This window comes from Pezoporus occidentalis, unplaced genomic scaffold (genome assembly GCF_034315485.1).
Source record: "Pezoporus occidentalis ecotype Australia unplaced genomic scaffold, CSIRO_AGI_Poc_V1 ctg8, whole genome shotgun sequence".
Taxonomy (NCBI): domain Eukaryota; kingdom Metazoa; phylum Chordata; class Aves; order Psittaciformes; family Psittacidae; genus Pezoporus; species Pezoporus occidentalis.
In genome coordinates, this window is record NW_026916158.1 from 5563599 (window position 1) to 5578290 (window position 14692).

At 41.3% G+C, this 14692-nt stretch overlaps 1 protein-coding gene across 1 annotated transcript in view; it reads left to right on the plus strand.

The window, feature by feature from the left end:
• The first annotated feature begins 4612 nt into the window (after nucleotides 1-4612).
• Nucleotides 4613-14692, plus strand: part of SCHIP1 (schwannomin interacting protein 1) — a 188206-nt gene continuing 178126 nt past the window's right edge. Inside the window, exon 1 of the mRNA XM_062603206.1 lies at nucleotides 4613-4712. Within this exon, the coding sequence (XP_062459190.1) occupies nucleotides 4704-4712 (9 nt within the window). The 5' untranslated portion in view covers nucleotides 4613-4703. The remainder of the gene's footprint in view (nucleotides 4713-14692) is intronic.

Here is a 14692-nt window from a genome sequence, read left to right on the forward strand (position 1 = left end):
CTGGCACTGTAACTTTTTGGCACTGGAACTGGGTTTTGGCATCATGCGAAGAGTGCAAACAACTCATTTTCATTTGCTGTTATGTTATATGTACCTGTATCAGTTGTATCGCTCTCTGCAAAGCTGCTCAAAGAAGGGAGATTTTCCAGTCTATCATCTGCTGTTATAAATTGAAGGGAACTTTGTGAAGTGTCTAAAGGCAGAAATCCAATGCTCCGAGAAAAACACAAACTTGGGTGCACAGAAAGCACGTGTAACAGAGACCTTAAAGCTGTACCAGGACAGGGTGTTTTGAGTTCTGCCTTGCTGTGAGTAAAACAATAGCATGGATAAATGAGGAGGTGCTGGAGCTGGGAGTTATGGCTGTGCAGGCATGGTTGTTGGGACACACTGAGAGAAGTGATGTGCAGTGGGCTGTCAGACAGCAGATAGAAAATCAACAAAAAACCCCCAACCTCAAATGACATTAGCTCCGAGCAAAATATGCTTCATCAACTTGGCAACTTTCATTACCTGTTGGGGTGATCTCTCTTCAGTCACAGGGAGACAGAGGACAAATTAAATAATCTACTGAGCATGTTACATGTTTCAGACTTTCAGAGCAATAATTTAGACAGAATCCAGCTTAGGAAAATCCCTTGTCTAGCTAATATTCACACACTGGCTCTCTGCTACTGCTCCTTTCTCTGCCCAGCCCTTTGGACCCTGTAACTCTAACACGTTAAGACAGCTTCAGCATATTCCCGGTCAAAAAAGTGCCTTTCTTTCCACATGCCAAGATATTTGACAGAAATGGGTATTCTAAATGTGCAAATGTAGCAACAAGGAATGCAGCTGAGGGCAAGATACTTTCTAGTATTTATTCATGCTCCTCGTGAGGCCATGTTGGGTCTGCATGGCTGGATCTCAGATGTCAGGGGCTCTGCATGGAAAAGTCTTGTGGTGCAAAGAAGTAAATCTGTGATTCAGTTTTGCAAAATCCAGAGTGGTTTTCCTGGGACACATTTTGTTCCTGGCTCTCCCCTGGGTGTGGAGCTGTCATTTTTGAGGGATGCTTTAAACTTGATGGACTCTTACACAAGGCCCAGGAATTACTGCCACACAATTACTCCTCAGGTTAAATCCTGCAAGTGTTAGGATATCCTTTTCAGTCTCAGTCCTTAGAAACGAACATTGATCACCTGGCCTGACCTTTTCTTCATCACAGGCCATTAAGCCTCACCCCAGTGCCTCTGTATTAAGCGCACAGATATTAGTTACAGTGTTACAGTCCTTGAAAAACTAACTGTGTCACAGGAGTGTGAGGCATCTGTACAGTCAGGCAGCTGCTGAAATAAAGATTTATGCTCCTACCTTTCCTGGGTCTCCCAGATTTCACTTCCTCCAAGCAATCAGAGATTCTCTCCATTTTTATAGCCCCGACATGTTTTCTTAATTTTTGGCAGAGTTGCTTGCTAGATGGTGAAACTGGCTACTTCTGTCCTTAGGTCCTTTCCTACCATGGCAACAAGAAGGGCTGGGGGGAGCTGACAGTGCTATGCGAGGAAAATCGGGAGAGTGCAGCTATCGTATAAGGTTAGGGTGGGAAAATTAAATAGGGTGGCTGGAAGTGTGATGCAAATAAAGACTGCCAATGAAAACATTTCTCAGGTGGTTGGTGAAGGTGAATGAAGATGTGTGGAAAAGCAAACTTGAGACAAAAAGTATTCCCGTGAAAGGTTAAATTCAGGGAATTCTAAAAAAAAAAAAAAAATAAAATATTTTGGGAGAAATTCATGGAAATGTGGAGAAAGAAGTGGGTGTAAATGACAGCATGAGGAATTGTTTGAAAGTCAGCATGGATTCACATTAAAACCACAAAATCAAGTGGGTGTGAGAAGCCACATGCTGTCCCCCACCTGCCTGGCCTCCCTCTGCTGTCCCTGATTCAGGTGTGCTCTCCTGGGGCAGCTCCTGCCAGTTCCTTTACCTTCTTTATTGATTTACTAATAAATAAGGGAGTGCGGTTTTGCTACTGCTTTGTGTGCCAGTCAGAGCAGGCTTGCTCTAAATTCAAGCACCGCAAGCTCAGTCTGGCCTTGGGAACTCAAACTTGGTTCTGCTTCCAACTTGCTGCCAGCAATAACATACCCACTGAGAAGCCAGTGGGTGACTGTACTGTAGGCAAGGCAGGTGAAGAGACAGCTAGCTCTGCTGCAGCACCCTGGGCTCTGACCCCAATGCACCCAACCTGGGATTCTGCCAGGAAACGAAGCACAGTTTTTAACCAGATTTCCAGGTTTCAGCCATCCCACTGATGCTCTGTCTGCCTCTGCACCAATCGTCAGTTTCCTACATTTGTGTTGCTAGCCTATGGTTTGCTCAGTAATTTCAGTCCAGCTTGGAGGCAGAAAATGGCATCAGCCCTATAATCAAAGTAGAGTTTGCTGACAGGCTTAGACAAAGTGTCCAGTACCAGCCCGAGTGTGACGGTACAGGCAGTGTTCAAATCATCACCTTTGCCTTCAACAGTAATTGGCTTGGGTCAATTTCTTCATGTCCTGAAATGCCTGATCTTCCCTACTTTGTTAGAGACACCCCCTTTAGCTTGTACTAATGATGCTATTAAAAAACATGTTATCTACCAGTATAAATGCCCATCTTCCCTGTTAAGAAATGCAGATTCGCAATGCAAACCAGAGATGAAGTTTCGGAGAGCATTTTTATCTTACATTTTAGGAGATGTTCTGCAGTGGGTTGATTGCTCAGCCACCATCAGGAAACCTCCTTGTCTCAGCCCACCCATGGCATCAGCTTGGCTTCAATGTGTGTGTCTGTGGTGAAAATATAATCTGAGATCCTGAGCAGGACACCCAGCCAGCCTCAGGATCTGCATCCTGCAGCCTAGACCTCACCAATGCTCCCATCCAGCTGCAGCGTGCCACCGCCTTTTGATGTGAAGGGAGATATGTAGAGGAGAGGAGAAATGGGATTATTTGAAAAATGCCTTTGTGCTTATTCAGATGGCAGATGGACTTGGCTGGTGATTACCAGACGCAGCCATGTTCCCAGCACTGGGTCAGTGGGGACAGCCTGGGCTCCAACAGCCATACGGTGCCTTGCTGAACTTGACAACCACACAGCTGGGCACAGCTGGCACCTCTTAGCCGCTCCATCTGCAGGGCTGGAACTGAACACTGGAGATGAACCAAATGTCGTAGCGTCTCTGACATTAAGGATGCTTCTGCTTCTATATATACAAAAATGGGCGGCAAATATTTTGCTCTTTGTCATGGAGCTCTGCTGCCTTCCATGGCATCGCCTTCTGTGTCACTAATGAATTCTTGTTTGTTTGTTACTGTTTGATTTTCTTCCCACAGAGGACTGATTTATTAATAGGAAGAAAACAAGCAATAAAGAATCCCTCCAGTTATTTAGCTTAGCTTGACTTCTTACTCTTCTTTGTTAGCTAAATTAGAAACAATCTAATCTACAGGAACCTTACTTCTAATTTGGAGAGCTGTAATTATTAGGAGCTATATTTATCAAGACACTGTCTGAACTTGTAACCAGATTTTAAATGAGTGCATTATTAAGGTAGGGAATAAAAGAAGATTAATTCAGTTGCACAGTTTAAACCACACTGTATGGAGCCTGTTTTCCCTTTTCATGCCAAGAAAGCGTTTATTTACAATTTTTTCATGAGTCGACATTCACTTTGAGTACACTACTACAAAATATCTAAACACAGCAGATAGCACATCCCTGAGATGTGCTGGAGCTGGGGTTCAGTGCACAACACCAAAATTAGCTGTATTTATTACCACCAATTTTTGTGTTTTCTACAAATTCAGATTTAAACACTTTCTTATTGATCATGGTTGCTTATACCTGATGGAGTCTTTTAACCAATAAAAAGTTTGCAACTAGCAATATTTTTTGTTTATTATTTCAGCTGTGAGTTGTTCATTTTCCTTCTGTTGGCTGAAAATATACATAAATGTTTGGACAAGTTTAGTCTCAGTGTGCTGACACTTTTGCCACATGCTAGAGAACATCTGAATTATCTCTGTAAAATGTATTTTAGCTTCCTGGCAATAGTAAAAAAAAACTAAACAAATTTGTTCATGTGACTAAAGAGCATTCTAAAATCCTGTGAATCCACCTTGATACATAACAGGAATTTGAGTACCTCTGTGCTGGGTTTAATAAAATTCACATCAAATAGCTGATGGTATGAGCCATTTGAAGTTTGTGCTGGCACTTTGGCTTATATGTGTGTGTGTATACATACCTACCATGCTATTTAATTCCTGATCCAGCATTGTTCCTAGATGAGCCTTGTGAAATGAGCTGAGCTGCAACCTGCACATCTTTGCAAAACGATTAGAGCAGGATCCGAATCCGCCTGTAAATTCAAGTTTCCCTTCATTTCCATCGCTATACGTCTCTGAATGACAGCAAATTCATTCCTGCGCTGGAGACTTGCCAGAAGTTTCTCATCTCGCTGTCTGTGGGCTGCTCACTCCCGCTCTGGCTCTTTCTTTTTTTTTTTTCTTTGAGGTTTTTCTGATGCCTATAGAGTGAGCTCAACTCAAAGGTTTGCAGCTTTGCTCTCGTCTGCTATTCTGTAAGAGCCAGCCTGGGCGCCGGTACAGTCAGGAGTAGTGTGTGAACATCGGATTTCTGCCTTGTTTCCCTGCAGGTGACTCAGAAACTTCACAATGCGGCTGGTAATGTATTTAATTTTCTAAATAAATACTTAAGCATTCCTCTCGTGCAGCTTTGTCAGCTTTTGGATAGACCGGCATTTCTACAACTAATTAAATGAAGAGATGTCAGGAGGTGGCGGATGCCTACTGGGACATGGATGCTGTTTGTTTTACTCTCCAGCCAGAGATGTAGAGGCAGATTTCCTCAAGGAATCTTAGATCAAGCAGCACTTTTTCCTTTAGATAAAGAAGCTTGAACAAATACAGATTAGCAGATGAAATTTCTAATGTGCACAGAGCTGCAGTAAGTTTATTAGTGAAACTGAAATTTAAGGATGTGTTATGCTGTAGGCTCAGAAAGGAAAGAATCGTCTTCATGTGCTAACAATTTAAAACAGTGTTTGAAAAAGATGCCTGAGGATTCAGAAGGCTCTGCTGAGCAGTGGTCATGCTGCTGTGGCAGAATTTCCCTAGGTTTAACTGCCCTTTTCTTTTGCTCTGCAATTATTAGAAAATAACATGGCTATGGGTTCATGGGGTGACCCTACAGGGCTTTTCAGCTTCGGTATTCAGCAGGCATTTCAGCTCCTCTAAATAGAAGCCTCTGAATAGTAAGCAGATCAATGTAGGGCTCCTGTAGCCAGGAGTTCAGCTGTTTGTCAACATGTAAAATTTCACAGCTCTCATCGGGTGCAGTACAGGCAGCTTCCTAGATTCTTATGAAGTCATCCAGGAAATGCTGTGGGGACCAATCCTGGCTCTGACAGTGGTCAAAGGACTGAAGTAATTAATCTCAGATTTATTTTTTAATTTTTTTTTTTTTCCATTCTGAGAACAGTAATTTTAATAAGCAGAGATTTAGTTTGGAGGGGCTATTTGTCTGTATTTAGCATCAGAGCTCTTTTAAGAACAAATTCTGCCTGGTTTCCTTCAGCAAGACTTCCCTCAAGACTGGCTTACACAGTGTGTTATCTTTACACCTGATGATAAACTGTACATAATCTCAGTACAGTGCTGAAATAGCCCATGAGGCTTTTTCATTTCCTTCTGCTTACAAACAGACAGCTTAAATGTTTTATGCCTCATTACAGAGTTATCCATCAGAAGGCAATGTATTGAAATGACTATATGTAAACACCACAGGGTAAAAAATAAAACTAGGTGCTATTAACTCTGAAGAGATAGAACAGACTAACCTGCTTCTGAGACAACATTTGAAGGTAAAGCTAACTGTGAGTGGTAGCTCATGCATCTCATGGTGAGGGTTCTGATGCAGCAGGTGAGGATACATCCTGCACAGGCAATTCTTCACCACGTAGCATCCGCTGTTTTTCTTAATTCAGTGGGAAAGGAGGAGGAGGTTTAACATGTTGATATCGATATATCTGACATGACATAGAAGATATGGCTCTTAGTTCTAGTGTGGGTGGATGTAAATAAGCAAATATTGAATTATCATTTCTACAAAGCTAAAATTAATCTGAGCTTCTCTGTTTTCCAGGACAACTTGTCAGACAATGTAAACTAATCTGCTAAATTGCACAGGAAAAAAAGAATGCATTTGAAATATCTAATTTACCTAGAGCTGGATGTATTTTAATCTCTTTATTGCCTTTTTCAAGTTTTTTCAGCTTTCCAATAGGCTAGAGAAACTGTATAGGTAGTCTTACAAACAAAAGAAATACATAAAGGATTTACTTTAGTAGTAGGATGCTAGGATTCACTAAATGTTCACAGTGTAGCACTATAAAGCCTTGTGCCTTATGGCAAATTATTTTCTCACCTGCTTGCACTATGCATTCAAAGTACAGATACTGTATGAGACCTTTAAATCTCTGGCCTCTTAAAACTCTGATTTTAGTTTACTTGAGGGTCCTTACTTTTGCAGGTTCTTACTTTTGCAGTTTGTGGACTTGTGTAATCTCAATAAAACCAAGAAGGCTATTTATGTGCCTAAGGGCTAGATCATCTGTTTTGTTTAAAAGCTTGAAATAGGAAAATTAGATCAAATGCAAGGAAAATGTTTGCATTTACAGTAATTTCCCTGGATTTTCCTAAAGAAAGTACAGTAATAAAAGACAGTTTGTTAGTATGCTTTGTGAAGGTGAAATCTTATTATTTCAGAATGCCTGTAACTATTATACAGCCTTGTAGCTGTATGTAAGCTTTACAGTAAAACCAATATTTAACTATTTTTATATCTGAAAAGCTTGCATTGTCACATCTCAGAGCATTAGAAAGGCAGTAATTCAGGTGGATTGAAGTGTAGACTCCAGATTTTGTCCCACGTCACTATGCTGTCCACTGAGCAACAGGGGCAACTGAGTTAAGATACACTCCTCTACAACAGGTTGGATGAGTAAATACAATGTGCAAAATCACCTGCAGCAACACCAGAGATAACATAAAAATTTCTAATGAAACAATGATGATGGAGTTTGATCACAAGATAGATGAAGTCACAGCTCTGCTCTCCCTGGATTTGACAGAAGCTAGATGTGGAAACATTTTCATTTAGCAAGGTCATATCCATCCAATAGTATATAATGTGGTTTTTGAGGAAAAACAATGCTGGGAAAATATCTACGAGGTAAGAGTAATAATCAAGTCTCCAGTATCTCTATAGGAACAGGAGAGTCAATTGAACTTAGACAATACTTCATTTAAAGGTATGTCAAAGAAGTGAAGATAAACGTGGACTAAAATTGTCCCTAGGAAAACTGTGATGGTGGGTGTTGGTAGAACCAGGCTAACATGGTTTGTAGACACTGAAATTGGCCATTAAAATGAACTAGGCAATCCAGACTGAGCTCTTGGGAGGCAAGTGGAGAGAAACTCCCAGCCGATAAGACTGGGTGCATTCCCCATGCAGTTTGCATGATGGATGAAAAAATACCTTGAAGCAAGAGTCTTCAAAGTGGAGGCAGCCACTTTTGGAGATGACGTTTGACCCCTAGCATTGACTGTAACAATGCACCTCAGTTGTGGTCGGCCCTCCTGCTGGCCATGACATCTCAGAGGAGCTGTTTCCTGGGAAGATGCTAAAAATGAAGTACGTGTCATTTGGCTAAACAGGAAAGGATTTGGAACATAAACCACTCATCAGTCTGAAACTTTGTAGTTTTCAAGGAAGAGGATTGAAAGGAATGATTTATTGTGGTAGGAAGAGACGTCATGAATAAGATGATGAAGGCATAGTTATGCTGAATATAGGAAAATTTTCCTGTTGTATGGTCTTTTTTTATAGTATGCAAAATAACCTCCGCAGGGAGCCAAATGAAATTTTACTACTTAAGCACTGAAAAAGAGCTGTGACAAGCTCTGTGCCCAAATGAATAGGGCACATACTGGATCAGGCAACTGGATTCATTTTTAAAAAAAATCTCTATTACAATTTTGTGGCAAAAGAAATTTGTAGTAAAACTTGAAGTTATTTTCAGAATTCAATGAGGTGTTTAAATGGGACTATTAAATTGTAAGTGTTTAAAACACCTATAAAATATAGGTGTTCAACAGGACTATTAAATGCAAAGTGTAGCTGAGGTGCATTTCCACATCAGCAGCACTGTTCAACTTTTCTGGCAAGAAATTAGAACAATAAAACTAGAAGAACTTTTCCAATAATTCTTGCACAGGACTGAGCATATTGTATCTGATGCTCTGTGCTAGCCAGCTGGATGTGGAGATTGGTGTAATCAACCCACCATGCCCAATTTTAACTGACATATCTGAAAACAGCTAAGCTACTTAAATGCAAAGGCATTTGCAGGAAAGTGCTCCCAAGCCTTTTGCCTCTCTGAGGGGTGGCAGCACAGTTGCCAGTCACTTTATAGAATTACCCAAAAGTACTTGTAAAACCACTTTGCAATATTCATGGCAGCATGAATCCACTGCTCCCACCACCAGGAGATTTTGCTGAACTTTCTGTGCCCAAAGCTCCCCTTCCTGGGCAAAGAGCACAGGAACAGGAAGAAATTAAATGTGTCAGTGGTCTCTGAGCACACTCCCGTCCTGGGAGGTTTAGTCTGTGCAGTGATTCTGAGGTTTTATGAAATGCTCTCATCTTAATGCATTGAGTACTATCTTAGTGCATCAAGCTGAAACCAAGAGAGGCTTCTGCTACAGTGTTTTGGTTGTAATTACTCTTATTGCTGCACCTGAAATACCTGAGAGTGCAGGAAGCCAATTACCCAGGTGCCAGCATCTCCACATTAGTGGGGTGGGAGTCAGTGCTATTCCTTTTCCTGCTTGGCTCCTTAGGTAAGAGCCAGTATCTTCTGGAACTGGGAGTGGACAGGTTTGCCTTTCCATTGTCAGATGTTAGAGCTGTCATCTACCTTCTGTTTTACTGTTGTACTTGTGTAGTGGTAGGGAGTAACAGGTAAGAGAGAGTTATTCCTCTTCTTGGTAAGGCTGGAATCTGAGTGCTATGCCTGCTTGCAGGAGAGAGTTCTCCTGTGGTTATTTATCTTTCTTTCACATTTGCACCCTAAAAACAGAACATTAAAGCATGTCACAGGAGGGAAAATGTGTAACTTGCTATATAGCAATAACCTGTTGCCATGGGTTAAACCACGACACCTGTAGACTCTGGAGAGAGATAGCTGCTTTTTTCTACAGTATTTGTGCAGGTCCCAGCTGGGTCTGGTGTGCTGCTGCATTTACCCTATGTCCCTCTGGAAAGCGGCCTTTCTCCCTAGGTGGTGGTGAGGTGGGAATGGGAAAATCTGTTGAGATACTCTTGGGCAGAGGCTGCTTTTCTGAGCAAGTAGCTTACAAAGTGCCTTTTTTTATTAGATGTCAGTAGGATGTTCCTGACCTAGTCTCAGCTGTGTTACTGCTTCCAAATGTAATGGTTTGTGGTTGATCAAATTTTTACACAAGGGAGTGGACAGTACTTTGTGATGTTCACATGGTATCTTTGTCTCCATGAAGAACACAATGTAATAGTTTCTTTGGAGGTAAATATTTGGTAAGATCCAAATTTGAGAGGAAGCAGTTTCCCTGATCACAAACAGAATGAGAGGTGGGGCGTGTGTATGCTGATTATAAAATGCCCTTTGCTATCAATGGTACCAAATGCAAGGAAGTTATTCTGTTGATGTGTGCTGATGTTGGAAATGAAGCTCTGGTCCATGCTCTCTATCTGCTGTGTTCTCACAAAGGGGTGCAGGCAGGGATTCTGGGCATAGATGGGATCAAGGAAGACCACTCTTCCAGTCCCTCCCTGTGGAGCAAGACCTGCAAGGAATGGGCTGTGACCAGATCTGGAAGAGACCAGTGGTTTAGTGAAGGAAGTGGCAAAAAACTTCTGTCTCTTTGTCTGGAAGCTATGCAGCATTTTGATACCTGAGAGATCGCAATAACTCTTTGGTACTGTTATAGTGGAACATCTGTGGTACTACTGTTTCCAAACCATGGATGAAGTTAGAAATGTTCTGATATTTTGACAGAATGCAGTGTTACAGATGGGTGAGATAGCTTGCAGATATGAACCATCACCTATAATCCATAATCCTGACAAATCTTTAATGCGGGATGGGCTCTGGATAGAAAGCTCATGGTAGTTAAATGTGGCTTTACACATGCATGGGTTGCTGTTGGCCATGCCAGACCCTCCAATTGGAGGGAAGGGAATTGGGTGGTGCCAGTATTATGGTGTTCTGCATGTCCTTGTTATACCATCTAGCAGTGTCATGCTCTAAACTGTGGTCATCTTGCTTTGTGTATCTACAGCATGAACTTTATCTCTCATCTTGTGTCTTTCATTGTTGTCTGGTGTTTGCTCTCTTGGCACTGAAGATGGCTCCTGAGTCTGGGAGCTTGGCTAGTGTTTCCAGCAGCATCAGCTGGTGTTAGTGAAAGATTAGATCTGCCCACAAACCTGCTCTCTTCCACAGGAGAGAAAACAACGTTTGGAAGTTGGAACAGGTGATTTTGTTCCATCTGCAGTTTCAGGGCACAATATTTTTAATGTGCTGTACTCAGGACTGGTTGGGCAATACAATGCCTTGTGGGAGAGTTGGGGTGGTTACCTGCAGCCAGTTTAATTGCAGATAAACTAATATGGTTTGCAAGCTGCCCCACAGTAGCATTTGAGTGAGATGTGATATGGTATAGCATTGTAAAGCTTGATATTAATTTTTAATAGTCTTTGGATACCCTTTGGAAGGATGCCCTCCATAGAATATTAGTCCCCGACCTTCAAAGCTCCAGCTTTCCTGGTGGATAAATTGTACAGTAGCAAATATTTATTTCCAAGGGCTTGTAATCAACTTCTACTTGTTTGAAAGTAAGTGGCCATGTATCTCCTTTGCAAAGGCATGTCTGGTTGCAACTGCTCAGGATAACGGAAGCTTTTGTTTATAGAAAATATAAGCTGCTCCTTGACTGATAGGAGTGTTTTGAGAACCTGCTAGGGAAAAGGTAAATCAATTTGCTAGAAACTAAAAGATACCCTTTCTTTAATCCTTTCTTTTTTTTTTTTTTTTTTTTTGCAGACCTAACAGACTGCTTTTCTGTAGGCTTTTCTGTACTAGCTTTGTTTAAGGAGCAGAAATATCTTAATACAATGTTAGAAAACATAAAAAAAATGCTGTTCCCTACCCTTTACAACTCTGCTCACTCTGAGAATGATCGGAAATGAGGAAAAACCTTTTGGAGTGACTTTCCCTTCTTCCCCTCCTCCGCCTCCTTGCACAATTCGTATCATACATTCATTCCTGTTAGCGAGTTCTAACTCTGGTGTGTTAATGTAGTGCATCTTGTTTATTTGTGATAAGCATGAAACAAATTAGGGCATGTTAACATCTTCTGCAGTCCTACCTCAGATTGCCTCTTGGCAGATATCCTCTCATCAATTTCTGCAGTGCCGTAGGTAGCTGAGCTTGATCTTTCTTTTGCCATCCTGGGCATAATCCCAGAAACATTAGGTTTGGAAATCTTTCAGCAAAAATGGCTGGTGATTATGCTTGCTGCCTGCCAACATGTCCCTTGCCAGGAAGCGGTAGGAATAATGGCCACACCTCGACAAATGGCCTAACAAGCTGAATTCACATCCATTTGGAAGCAGGTTATACATGAGCGCAAAGCAAAACCATCAGCTCTTATTTCCTTTTGGACCCTTCTTAATATTCTGTTTTCTTGCTTTTAGTAGACTAGTTTTGAATAAGCAGCTACTTCCGTATTGATACGTGGGTATCAGTCAGACACTGGTGTTGCAGGAGGAGCTCAAGGGCTGGTGGTGGATGGCATTTGCTAGTTCCCCATCTCTGCTGGTATGATGTGATGTGGCCAACAGCCCATCTTGTGAAATGTAAGATATTGCAGGCTTTCATACTTAATTCAGGAAAGCACATAGAAAAAAAATACCTTGAATGCAAGCTCAAGGAATATGGAGGTTAACAGGGTATTACAGCCTGTAAAACAGTGGAGGACAACCAGTGATGTTCTTGGTGTGCTATTCCCATCGCTGACCTATCGGTACCCACTGCTGACAGGAGTGAGTCATGGTGGATGTGCCTTTGTCACCAGCTGTAGAATTCCTCTTCTTTTTGTTTTCATATCCTTCTCCGGAATGAAGCTGCAGCTGCAAAGGTCGCCAGACATCAAATGCTTCAAGTCACTGTTGTTATCCTTGGAAGAAAATTGCATCACTTAAGCTAATTACCAAATGGCATTTTTCTTCTGAAAAATTACATACCTGTGCTCTCTAGGAACACAGAGTGCACAGCTTTGAAAGCAAAGTCGTTCCTAAGTCTTTTTGAGTGATGCAATTTAGTTAACCTACTTCCTAAAGCACAATTAAGCGTAGCTAAATAATGGCTATACAGGAATGACCTTTCCTCAAAAAAACTCTAGTGCTTGTGCAAATGGTATTTCACTAAGAAGGTTTGCAGAGCAGCTAGCATCCAGTTAGTGCTTGAAGAGTTACCAGTCCTTCCCTGGGAGGGTGTGCTTGTCTCTGCTCTTGACTTCATCTTGTCTCCAGAAGAGTTAGCAGGTGTGAGCTGCTTGCCAAAGCATCCTCCCTCTAATTTATCAGCTTCATGGAAAGCAATGGAATTAAAACCTTTGGGACAGAGTTTGAAGGTGTGGGGAAGCAGAGGTGCTTGGGGGTGTTGCCTGGTCTGTAGCTACGCTGTTGGAAGTGGTGACAAGCAGAGCAGCTTTAGGTTTTGTGGGTTGTGGTTTTTTTGTTGCTTTTTTCCTCCTTCCCATAAGAGCTGTATTGCTCCCCCTTTGTATGTTCCCAGCAGTTCATATCTTGCTCTGGATAAATTCTTGCATAAGCCTGGATGTTAACAGCAGTGATACAACCCAGCAAAGGTTTTGTCTTGTTCCTGAGTACTTTCAAGGTATTTTAAAGCCAGATGCAAATTTTCTTTCCTATGATCCTGCCTGTTAGGACATCCTTTAGTAATAAAATTCATCAGTAGAAATGAACAGGTTTGGAAATGCTGTAGTCAAAAATGTGACCTCAGCTCTTATTTCTCAAGCCAGTAGATGTCTCTGAGTCTGTAGTGTGAATCCCAAAGGCAGGCTTTAGTGTAGCATTATGCCACCAAAAAGGTACTGAATGAGTAAAACCTAAAGAGGCAAGACTGGCTAAAATCACACTTTGCAGGTTTGAGGAGCTTTTTGCATCAGATCTGCTGGCAGGTTTGGATAAGATATTGGTGCATCAGTGTTAAGAAGAGCTTGCTGTTTGTTTTCCAGCTCCATGTTTCACAGAAATATTCTCACTTCGCTTTTAATGAAAAAAAATGTATTTCTGGTTGTCTGTGTTTGCAGAGGATAGTTTACAAATGTGAAGCCCAAAGGCTCAACAAGCCAGAGGCAAATAAAACACCAGTATTTACAGTTTTTTAGAGTAACTCTTTTTTAATTGAGTTTCATGACATTTGGTGCTTTGGTTTATGGATTTTGAATGATAAAATAGTGGTTTTGAAGTATCTTGCAAATTGCTAACACTATCAGATTCTGTAAGTTAATCATAAACGTTATAAATTGCCATGTGAAAAACATTATTTAAAAAAGAAATAGAACTGTTTTATGAATCCTGTTTTGAGAGATTTCCTCACATCTCATAAATTAGTTGGAAATTATTTAAGTAAAGAAGAAATAAAGTAAAATTGAAATCTTTACTGTTTTATCTTTCTCCTTCCTTTTTATCTCCTTCCCATTCCAAGTCCTTCATATAGTGACTGAGTATAGCATTGTCCTTTTTTATAAAATGTAATAGATGGTAGGCTTATTTTTAACTATATTGTTATAGTCAATACTGGTCAAATGGTCAGACTATATTGTCTGACCATCTAGACCTACCAGCCATTATGTGTGTTGTACTGGCAATGTGCAGCCTTGAGGGGGAGGGGGAATCTGCTCTGTTCTTATTTTCCTTTCATTATTTTTAAAAAGAGCCATCTTTTATTGAGGTTATGGGCTCAGGGCCCTGCTCTGGCCATCACGCAGAAGTGCTCCAACTGCAGCAGTAGCCTGGATCCCAAGCAGTGGTGACTGGGGCAGTTGACATCCTCTTTGGTGTAATAATCCAGCTCATAGTTCAGAAGTTTAGATGGGCATACATCCTTCTGTGGTAACCTATACGTTGTGTTATCCTTTCTCCCTATACATCTAGACCTGTCTTGCCCTTAGCATACTGCTGAGCTCTATCTTCTCCTGACAAGGAGCTTCTAAACTCAGAGCCTGTTGTGTGAGAACATTTCTTCTCATTTTTTATTTGCTGCTTATTTTCAAAGGAATGTTAATACCCAGTACTGAAAACTGCTGAGCTAAATTCCCAGCAATGAGCTGGAGGGTTTATGTGTGACTGTTTCTGTCCACCCTTTTTCTGATGGGAGAAGCTCCAACATGTTCTCTGGGGATGAACTTTCTTCATAGCCTGGCCAGTCTGGTAACTTGTCTACAGGCTCTTGTTTCTCAGTGAAGGAACATAGGTCTAATACCCTAGTGCCTTTAGGTTTGCACGTCAATCTAGT